Source organism: Penicillium psychrosexuale, assembly GCF_028828465.1.
Source record: "Penicillium psychrosexuale strain IBT 29551 chromosome Unknown utg000003l, whole genome shotgun sequence".
NCBI classification, from domain to species: domain Eukaryota; kingdom Fungi; phylum Ascomycota; class Eurotiomycetes; order Eurotiales; family Aspergillaceae; genus Penicillium; species Penicillium psychrosexuale.
Genome location: NW_026643188.1, coordinates 2,662,473 through 2,673,711, shown reverse-complemented (window position 1 = coordinate 2,673,711; position 11,239 = coordinate 2,662,473). Strand labels below are relative to the sequence as shown.

General features: G+C 49.8%; 3 protein-coding genes across 3 annotated transcripts; 2 read left to right on the top strand and 1 right to left on the bottom strand.

Annotated features, from left to right (window-relative positions):
• Window positions 1–658: 658 nt before the first annotated feature.
• Window positions 659–2,713, top strand: N7518_004944 (serine/threonine-protein kinase; the record flags this gene model as incomplete). Its single annotated transcript, XM_057185871.1, has 7 exons — window positions 659–701; window positions 788–910; window positions 969–1,080; window positions 1,131–1,335; window positions 1,395–1,550; window positions 1,601–2,085; window positions 2,143–2,713. The coding sequence occupies 7 exons, from the start codon at window positions 659–661 to the stop codon at window positions 2,711–2,713; spliced, it is 1,695 nt and encodes a 564-aa protein (XP_057042641.1).
• Window positions 2,714–3,939: 1,226 nt separating this feature from the next.
• exg2 (putative exo-beta-1,3-glucanase) lies at window positions 3,940–6,649 on the top strand (the record flags this gene model as incomplete). The annotated part of the gene is made up of 3 exons (XM_057185870.1): window positions 3,940–5,121; window positions 5,174–6,186; window positions 6,238–6,649. The coding sequence occupies 3 exons, from the start codon at window positions 3,940–3,942 to the stop codon at window positions 6,647–6,649; spliced, it is 2,607 nt and encodes an 868-aa protein (XP_057042640.1).
• Window positions 6,650–6,853: 204 nt separating this feature from the next.
• N7518_004942 (uncharacterized protein) lies at window positions 6,854–10,749 on the bottom strand (the record flags this gene model as incomplete). The annotated part of the gene is made up of 2 exons (XM_057185869.1): window positions 6,854–7,144; window positions 7,213–10,749. 2 exons carry the CDS (start codon window positions 10,747–10,749, stop codon window positions 6,854–6,856), a joined length of 3,828 nt encoding a protein of 1,275 aa, XP_057042639.1.
• Window positions 10,750–11,239: the final 490 nt, after the last annotated feature.

Here is an 11,239-nt window from a genome sequence, read left to right as displayed (position 1 = left end):
CTAAAAAGCCCTTTTCTTTCATTTATCCCCCTTTCCCCGATTTTCTTGCGCGTCACGCGTGATTGGCCCCCAGTTACTGCCGGCTTCTTCCAGACCGCTCACCCGCTTCATCCCCTTTCTTTCATCTCTGCTTCATTTCCCCGAGCAAGTGGACAGGATATTCTTGGTATTGGTGTCAGTTGACATATTTATCTCTTCGATTCTCTGACTTGGTTCTTCCAACTTTTTTTTTCGTGATTTATCGAACCCGAAATCGGTGTGCTTCGCGACTAAGCTCCCGGGCCCTCACGTTTCCTGATATACATCTCCTGCAGGCTTGCAATCGAAGAATTTCTTTATTTCTCCTGAAGAGTTCTGGTGGCCTTCTAATTTCATCCAGTTTTGTCTAGATCTCGGAATTTTACATCTAGACCTGCATTGATAATCTTCGCCGACTCTTGGAATATTTGGCCCCCCTCCCCGCTTGGCCATTCTACCTTCGGAATTCAGTCACCTCTCATGGAAATTGCGAGATAAGCTCGATATTCACTGAAAATCTGTCTCCTTTATCCGTTGACGCGATCGCCATTCGACCGGAAGACTTTTGGAACAAGTGTGATGTTGCTAGCAAGATACTAGTCAACTTTGATTACTTTGGCTATCGCTCTATCCTCGCAACATGGGAAACACTCAGGGGAAGCCTATGTCCTGTAACGATGCAGGTAGGTTTACTGGCCTCGACTCGGGGAGGACGTCTTAGGGACTTCCATTATTTTGAATAATATGCTGATGGCTCCTTCTCTACTAGTCAACCTCAATCATTTCCGGCTCCTCCGTGTCGTCGGAAAGGGTGCATTTGGAAAGGTACGAATCGTCGAAAGGAAGGATACAGGCCTTACATTTGCCCTAAAATATATTCGCAAAGAGGAAGGTTTGTTGGAACTACAAAGCTGCCGGGTTGGGAAAGCTGTAGCTGACGTTCGCTTCAGTGGTTCGTTCGGAAAGCGTACGAAATATAATTCGTGAACGGAGAATGCTCGAGCATTTGAACCATCCGTTCCTTTGCAATTTGCGATACAGTTTCCAAGACATGGAGTACATGTGAGTATTCTGGAATTGACTATCGTCACTCCTTGCTGACCAGGTTCAAGCTATATTGTGGTTGATTTAATGAACGGCGGTGATCTTCGATTCCATATTTCTCGAAAATGCTTCACAGAGGATGCAGTGCGGTTTTGGATGGCGGAACTCGGGTGTGCTCTGAGGTATATCCATTCGCAGGGTATCATTCATCGAGATCTAAAACCAGACAACGTGCTGTTGGATTCCGATGGACATGTTCACCTGGCTGATTTTGTAAGTTCTATCGGCACGAATCACCACTGGTGTGAGCCTCAGCTAACTCCAATTCACAGAACGTGGCATCAGATTACCGACCGGGGAAACCTCTTACGAGCAAATCAGGAACACTAGCCTACCTAGCCCCGGAAGTCTATGAAGGAACTGGTTATGCCTTTGAGGTGGATTGGTGGTCATTAGGTGTTACTTTTTACGAGTGCATCTACAACAAGGTATGAGAGATTTGTTTTCCGTCTAGTTTCCCGTCTAACCTTCAGCGCAGCGACCATTTGAAGGCCGAAGCCAAGAAACCTTAAGCGAAAACATCAAGAAGGCGCAGCCGAAATACTACGTCACCAATCCCGCAGTATCAGTAGCTTGCTTGAGGGCGTTGGGATCATTGATACAAAAAGATCGGACTCAACGAATCGGTGCTATCGGGTTCGAGACCTACACCTCGCACATGTTCTTCGCCGAGATCGACTTTGAAGCCCTTGAGCGCAAACAGATCCCACCAGTATTCCGCCCATCAAGCGAAAAAACCAACTTCGATGCGACTTACGATCTAGAGGAGCTACTTCTTGAAGAAGCGCCCTTGGAGGCCAGAGCGCGCAGACAAAAGCCGCGCGCTGAGCTAAGGGAAGATGCCACTGCGAAGGAAATTCGTGATGAAGAGCTTCACCGTCTCATTGAAACAATGTTTGAACCGTTTGACTACACCCTGACTAGCTACCAAGGCAATGCCGCGGAAGCTATTGCTGCCGTCATGTGGGTTTCTTCTTCCCGTCAAAACCATTTCCCCCATGTGCTAACAGTGTTTCCCAGAAATCCCGAGGAGTGCTTTCCAATTGCCACAACAACCCAAGGGAATACCACAAGCCCGGCAAATCCAATTGCGCATGCCCGTCAATTCTCACAGCCTGACCCTAAAAATACATCTCCCATCCAAGCCGATGGCTCGCACTACCGCGCCCAACAGAGTGACAACATGACTACACTCAGCGAGACACCCGACCCCAATGACCCCGCGACTGGTCAGGGTCCTCCGTCCCCCTCAAGCCGCATGTCGCCTTCACCTCCGCCTCCGCCGCCCTTCCAACCGCCGCCTGCCCCTTCCTTCCATCGACCTCTACCCCCCAACAATAGACACCGGGGTGCCACGCGGCAAATGAGCAAAAGTGGTGGTGTCCAAATGGTCCTAAACGAAGCTGGCAGCTGGAGTGAGCTGGCTCATAACTCTACCCCCGCCGATGGGATGGATAATGGCGATGACAAGAACAAGCAAGCCAATGGCATGCTATCATTCTTCAGTCGGAAAAAGGGCCGCGACCGCAGTCCCAAGCCGACTGAGCCAGGCGTTCTGGGCAAAGAGGGAGCCAGACAAATCATTAGCTGAAAGGCCCGACTTTGGTGAAAACCAATTGGCGCTCGTGCGGGTGGCGCTGTCACTGCTGACAATATATACTTGCACAATATGGCTAATGTGCCACCCTACGTGGTTTCTACTCGCAGTTGAGTTTGAAATCTCGGCCTGGATATCAATGCTTCCCAGTTTAGCACCCAAGGAGGTCGGCGAATGAATGCTCTAACTTCTTGGCTGGGTTGCCACCACTTCGACACGTTCCGGCTCCCCCTCTATTGGGAGCGGCCAGAGGGAGACGGCCTTGATGACCATGTCTGATTGCACACTGCACATCGGCTATGCATTTCTCTGCGTTGATCTTTACAGCAAGAGATGCAGTGCTCGAGGCACCATCTCACTTTCATTCTATTAGATTCCCCGGACGCAGCGAGAATTCATTCCTTTCATCCCTATCTTTATATATCATCACCATCATGATGTATCGCCACGTCTCCATCTTCCCCTACAGCTGTACAGATCCATACTTATGGCAGACACAAACAATCAGACCCGCGTTTTATTTCTTCCTTATCACTCCTCTTTTCGGTCGGCGTTGTTCACTTTTGTTTCTTTTTCTTCGCAATGATGTCTTCTTTAACCTTATATTGTGTTTTGGAGTTTTCATACCCTGACTCGTTGATATGAACGTTTGTATTTTGGTTAGAATGGACCGGAGCATGTCTATGTGGACTGGGATTGGTGTATTTAATGTTATATCTTGCATTTCAATATACAAATGAGTTGTTTCGCATCTTTGTATCTAGACTGTAGGTACGGAGTATCCGTACTCCGTACAAATATGAGGACGCGTATATCACCCGTTGCTCCGCAACCATTTACACCTACTAACCTAGAATGACAAAGTAGGTATACACCATGAAGGCGTGAGCTTTACAGAGTATATAATATAATATATCAAGGGCTTTAACCCTAACACAAAGACATTTTACCTCGTTATACAATCTCTTGGCGGGATATCCGTGCGGGGAAAAAGCAAAACAAACTCATACCGACCCCATATAGATGGCGTTCCAAGATACTTGGCTGGATTTCCTCAATGCCCACGTGTCCAACCCAACCTCGATACATTCCGATCAATTCTCCTTCCCCTTCCTCTTCTCACCTAACAACAACCCAATCAACAATCACCACGAACAATAATTCCACATTCCCCATCCCGATCAGCGCATACCACACCATAACCCCCACCCCCATCTGGCATGCCCAGCCAATCCCGAGACCGAGACCGACCCGACAGACGCGACCGGGATCGGGATCGGGATCGGGATCGCGACCGCACACGTGAGCAAGAGCGCTCGCGCCGAGACCGAGATAGGGAGTACATCCGTGGCCGCTACGAGGACACCGACGAAGGCGCAACGTCCAGTCCTGGCAACGCGCGCACCGCAAAATACCGCTTCCGTGGGGAAGCAGGATACGAGTCGAGCTCGCATAATGAACGCGACGATTATGACGAGGAGCGGGAACGGCGCAGGGAACGGCGGCGCAAACGGAGGGAGGAGGAGGCTGGACTTGCTTATGAAGAGTCTGGAGAGGGGAGAAGACGGGATAGGGAACGGGAGAGGGGGAGTTCTAGGGTGAAGGACTCACCTGCTACGTCGCCTGCTAAACGGCCGGATCGCGAGAGGCGGTATCGCAGAGAGGAGAGTGCGAGTGCCAGTCCGGCTAGAGATAGACGGGCCAGGGATGTTGATCTCGACCTTGAGGCTGAGGCGCGTCGCCGGAGACGGCGCGAGCGCGAAAGAGAAAGGGAGCGTCAGCGGGAAATTGATGCTGCTGCTGCTGCAGCCTCGGCGAAGAAACATCGCAGCACTGAGTCTTCGAGTAGTGCTGCGCACCTCTTGAGTGTGGATGCCATGGCGCGTCTTGCTGCTGAGCACGAGGATATGGACCGCATCAAAAAGTCTCGTGGAGAAGATGACTTGCGTCGGGAACGTCGACGACAGCGGAAGCGAGCTGCTTTGGACGCCGCTGCTGGTGCGGCACTTGGTGCTGAAGTTGCGCAGGGCCACTCACGCCATAAAGCCGGCGCACGGGTTGTGTCTGGTGCTTATTTGGAAGAAGGCCATAGCTCTGATGCCCGGGTTCGTCGTCGTGGCGGTGGTGGGCCTGCTGTGCAAGATCATTGGAAAGATGAAGACAGCTGGGAAGGCAGCTCGGACAACCGAGGGCCACCGGCTTGGAAATTTTGGTCTAACTGGTCGAGAAAGAAACGTATCTTGGTCGGATGCCTCCTGGCCGTGCTCCTCTTGCTTGCCATCATCATCCCGGTTGCAATTGTTGTGTCAAAAAACAAGGGCTCGGATTCAAAAGCGAGTTCCTCCTCCGGGGACAGTTCGACTACCTCTAATTTGGACGGTATCAGCCGCGCAAGCATACCAGTAAGTCTCGAGTGTATCACCTCAATGGGATTTGCTGACAACGGTACTTTAGAGTTACGCCAAGGGCACCTACTTGGATCCATTTACGTGGTACCAGACCGAAGGGTTCAACCTTACGTTCACAAATGCCACTGTGGGTGGTCTTTCCGTTATGGGCATCAACTCGACTTGGGATGACACTGCCCGGGCGAACGACAATGTGCCTGCTCTTAACAAGGCCTTCCCTTACGGCACACAGCCGATCCGCGGAGTCAATCTAGGCGGATGGCTGTCTATCGAGCCCTTCATTGTCCCGTCGTTGTTCAGCAAGTGGCCATCTAGCGCTGGTATCATCGACGAGTACACCTTGACTAAAAAGCTTGGAAGCTCCGCAGCGGCCACGATTGAGCAGCATTATGCCGAATTTATCTCAGAGTCGGATATAAAAGAGATCAAGGAGGCCGGACTGGATCACGTCCGCATCCCATACTCCTATTGGGCCGTGACTACCTACGACGACGACCCATACGTCCCTAAGATTGCGTGGCGTTATCTACTCCGCGCAATCGAGTGGTGTCGCAAGTATGGACTACGGATCAAACTCGACCTCCACGGACTGCCTGGCAGTCAAAATGGCTGGAACCACAGCGGCCGACAGGGCAGCATCGGCTGGTTGGCCGGTACAGACGGTACGCTCAACCGTAAGCGGTCGCTTGAGATTCACAACCAACTATCGCAGTTCTTTGCCCAAGACCGGTATAAGAATGTGGTGACGATCTACGGTCTGGTGAACGAGCCATTGATGCTCACCCTGCCCACCGAAAAGGTCCTAAATTGGACCCAGGAGGCAGCGGAACTCGTCCGGAAGAATGGTGTCACTGCCACTATTGTCCTGCATGATGGGTTTTTGAATCTCGCCAAGTGGGACAGCATGTTCAAAACCCACCCGGACAACATGTACCTCGACACCCATCAATATACTACCTTCAACACGGGTGAGATCGTGTTGAACCACACCGCCAAGGTCAACATTATCTGTAATAGTTGGTACCCTATGATCAAGGAGATCAACACGACTACTTCTGGGTAAATTGAGCTGCCTTCTCTTTGTAATCTCATATGCTAATACACAACCAGATGGGGTCCAACCATTTGCGGTGAATGGTCGCAGGCAGACACCGACTGCGCGCAGTATTTGAACAACGTCGGCCGAGGTACTCGATGGGAAGGGACGTACTCTACCACTTCCACGACGGCTTATTGCCCAACAGCGGCCGAAGGAACGTGCAGCTGCTCGAATGCGAACGAGGACCCATCGGAGTATTCGGATACCTACAAGAAGTTCCTTCAGACATATGCCGAGGCACAGATGTCTTCCTTCGAAACGGCAATGGGATGGTTCTACTGGACCTGGCGGACAGAGTCAGCCGCGCAGTGGAGTTATCGGACCGCATGGAAGAATGGATATATGCCAAGCAAGGCATATAGCCCTTCGTTCAAGTGTGGAGATACAGTGCCTGACTTTAACGATATAGCGGAAAATTTTTGATATAACGAGTTTACCTACATTTGTTTTTTATTTTGTTGCATTTTGCATTTACTTTTCTGTTTGTATAGATACCATGGAGAAAGACTAGAATTTTTGCATATGATTTCAATGCCCCGATTTGGGTATTGGATATTTTCACCCCCTTCTCAGAGTTCTTCGAGTCGAAATAACCTCCATCTCAGCTCCTATGACCATTCTGGATATCTATGCCTCAAACCACCCTCCAGCCTCCCACACACCAGGCCGGTAAACAACCTCCTGGCGCACCCACTGAAGCCTAACACCCCCAAGCAACCGATCAACCCTGTGGAAATCAATGGGCTTCATGACCCATCCATCAAAGCCCGAATCCATGTACATCTTCCGATTCTCCTCGAGCAAGGAAGCCGAGACAGCAAAAATGGGAATGCGAGGCGCAGGCGTGTCTCCATTAGCCAGCTCTTGCTCGTATTCGCGTATCATCTGTGTTGCACCAAGGCCATCGACGATGGGCATCTGCAGCGAGAAATTGAGTGTCAGTATGTGCATTGAGTTGGAATTTGTTTAATTCTTGGTTGACATACTTGTAGATCCATCAGCACTGCGTCAAAGCGGGTGGGATCTGCTTTATAGGCAGATACGCATTCTTTGCCGTTGCTTGTCATGTGCACTGTGTGGCCGAATTTCTCAAGGCGCTTTTGCATGATGGTACTATTGATTGGGTCGTCTTCCGCGACGAGGACGTGGAGGTTCCAGTCCATCGTGGGAGAGACGCTTGGTTTAAGGGGTTGGGGCTGGTCGGTAGGGGATTTTGTGGGTGGTGAGATCGAAAAGGGTTCTTTGACAGGAGATTTGGACGCTTCTGATGATTGCCCAGGATCTTCTTTTGGAAGGAAAGCGGCCGGTACCTGTGGCTGGTGGCTCTGATCGAGCTGTTCGCCAGAAAGGGAGAGCTTTCTTGATTCCCCGGTTTTCAAGCTTACCTCGGCGTGCACGACGCATTTTCCTGATTCGAATTCTGGACTTTGACCACATTCACATGGAATACCCCCTTCGTTCTGGTTTGTTACGCAATTCGAGGATGTGGTGTCTTTCTTTGTGTCTTCTTTTCTTTCATCCCCCTGCACATGTCCGTTTGACGTAGCACACGAGTTCTGCTTTTGAATACTATCTTCACCCGGAAGAGGAAACACAAGCCTGATCTTGAAGCAACTTCCCTTGCCTTCTTCAGACTTCAAGCTTAGCTGACCGTTCATATTGCGCACGATTCGGGCGACCAGTGCGAGGCCCAGGCCAAGCACACTTTCCGTCTCGAATACACGGCCACTTGAAGTATGTTCGTATGAGTTGGGATTCTGCATATATCCCTTGTTGGATACTTGTTCCAGCTCACAGAACAATGTTTCGACAGTCTGTTGGGACATGCCAGACCCGGTATCATGTATTGCGACTTCGACACAGATATGATCTGACTCCAGCGGCTCGGGAACAACACAAGACTCGATTGTTACTGCTCCAGTAGATGTGTGCTGTATAGCATTACTGATCAAGTTTGTGATCACCTGGCGTACCCGCCGTTGATCTCCGAGGACGGGAGGTAGGGCTGCGTGTTGGACTACTTGTAGATCGACATGCTTCTGTCTTGCTTCTTCCCAGAATATGTCTGTTGCTTCCGTGAGGGTCTCGGAGAGATCTAATACCTCGTCCTTTATCAACTTTTGCCCGTTTTCCGTATTCGTGAGATCTAGAAGGTCATTGATGATGTATACCAATGACTTAGAAGCCGAGTGAGATCTGGAAATATGATCTCGTGTTTCTTGATTCAGAGAACCATCGAGAACGATCTCCAGGTAGTTGATGATCGCATTTAGAGGTGTTCTGAACTCGTGCGCCGAATTAGCCAGTAAAAGCCTCATCAACTGGTTGTTCTGCAGTGTAGCCTCCTTCTCTTGCCATATATCGGTGAAAGTGCGATAGAGCAAAGACAGTACAGATGCCTTTCCAAACTCTGCCGACGACCATTCATGTTGTCGACTTGAATCAGAAGCAAGTTTATGGCTCTCTAAATCAGCCCGGAAGAAGATGATAAAATCACGACCATCCACGGAAAGAGGAACGTAAAGCAAACCAGAAAGATGATGAAAGCCGGGCGAGTAATTGAGATCCCGAAAATCGGCAGCGATATCTGCAGACCAAAATACCGTGTCATTCTCTTTAGCTTTCATGTATTCGAACAATGCCAAAACTTCCTGTGAGTCGATTGGTTTCCCCAAGATTTTAGCCTCGCCCATGATCGACGCTGCAGCGTAATCTGCCCCGAACAGACTGAGAAGATCACCAGGTGGGGTCTTTATAGCCTGAGATGTGCGCATTTTATCCAAAGAGATGTCCGGCTCTCGAAATTGAAAGGGTAAGGTGTAAGACAGACGCTCAATGTTACTTGAAACCGCCTCGGCTACAAACCAGCACACTTTCTGGATGAGCGGATGGAGCATTTGGCCACTGTCGTAGGACTGACATGATATGAGACCCCAAAGCTTGCCAAAGACATTGATTTGGATTGACAAACAGGCCCTCACGGGATTATCGGTATGCGGCGTTGAGGGCGCCGGTGCTGCATGGATATAGGTGTTTGACATGTCGAGGGGCCTTTTGTTGGTGGAAGCCCGATACACAAGTTTTGAACTGCCCTGACTTCTAGAACAAGAGCAGCATACAGTATTGCGTGTGTATAGTTTCTTCAATCCTTCGGGGAAGGTTGATTCCGGGAAATGCACGCCTTCGTACGAAGTTAACCCCGACGAATCATCAATCGCATCGGCGACCACGATTCCATTGCGGTCAATATCAAAATGATACATGGTAGTTCTGTCAAATTCAATGATATTTTGCAGAGTGGCGATGGTATTTTGAACGAGCGCTTCTAGCGTTTGAGCAGTTGCAAATCGCTGGAGAATTCGAGGGATGGTATTGAGAAGCTCCGATGGGTCGGGAACTTTGCTGTTTCTGGTATCAAGGTCTTTCCCCGGAGGATTGATATCCTCAGGAAATGCCCCAGAGGTCATATCCAAGGTCCGGCTATCCGCTTTTGTCGTTTGAGTTTCGGGGTTCTCCAAACCGGGCTGAACCTTTGTCCCTCGAGGCTCGGGCTGAAGCTCGCAAATGATATAGTCCTTATATACTGTGCTCGTATGCATGGTACACCAAGTACCCTGGGTATATCCGTCAGGTGATAATACACAAAGGAAGAAGACCTCAGGACCAGAGTCCTGGACTGAGTAGTCGTCGCTCAAAACGAATTGAGAATGAGCAAGAAAGTTGCTGTGTTGTGAGGGTGGCAATATATCACAAAATGTTCGAAGCCCAAAGAGCTCATCAGGAGAATACCCAATGATTTCTTGGGAATTTTCACTCGCTATACGCACTTCAAAGTTACCGTTGGACTCTTTCATCACAACGAGTGCACCGAATGATTGAATGAAGATGTTCTCTTCATCTTCATGCGAGTAGCATATCCCCTTTGTTGATTTGTGGATGTCAAGGATCTCGCCACCGCTTTGCACAGTGGTTTTCAATTGCGCCAAAATGTCAAGATTATGGCTGGAGCAAGACTTTCCTTTGAGTACCGATGGAATTTCACTCTCGGCACGCGGTCGAATGGGATGGTCGGGTCTCTTTGAGACACCATCCTCAGCATTCGTACTTTTCCCAGGTGGACTTTTCTGCTGATCGCCCGCTTGTTCATTGGTGGAGCCTGCACTCCATGTGTCCGAAAAAGGCGATATCGGTGTTTCGAGCTTATCGAGGGAAGGTGTCTGCAGGGCAGATGAAGGCGTGGAATCAAACGAGACGACGGATCGAACAGGAAAGACTCTTTCCGCCGAGTCGGTGCCCAGTTGAGGCAATTTCAACTTCGGGGATAGCAGCTCGGCTGCCGTTGATACTTCAGTCTTGTTGTCAGACATGATGCACATGCTCTTCGGTATAGATAACGTTCGCGCGAGAGACTGCCTCCTTCGAGAAGGCTTTTCTTCTTTCTTGCCATTCTGGCCATCGTCACTCTGGTCATCGTAAATGACCGTCCAATCCCCGTTATCTTTAATGTCGGACGGTGAAGACATATCTCAGCCTTGAATCCTCAGCAGAGAGAGCAGCTGAGAATGGTTCAAACTAGGAAGGCCACCAGCGTTAGCTATAAACTGGGCAGCGAATTTGGCAGGAAGCAGCTTACAGAATGTTAGCGATTATTCACGCGGTTAAGCATGAATCATCGTGTATCAAGGAGAATTTGGGTGCACACAGAGTATATGAAGAGAACCAAAGGAGACCGGAAGAGTATATAGTTACAAGATTGAAAGATCTCCAGGATGCCATGCTTCAACCGGGGTTACGGGGGTTTTCTTTCCCAGCTCATGCTTTCTTCTGTGGGCTTTCAACCTATCAAGGCATGATCCACCAGAAACAAGCTTCCTCCCTGGGAGCATGTCCTCGGTTCCCTTGTCCGGTTCGCCGGAAACTACCATTAGAGAATCGCTCGCAATCCTTTGGACCAGACTCTCAGATCCATGGTAGAAGCTTCGGCAAATGGTCTGATCGAGTCCTGGCTTGAAT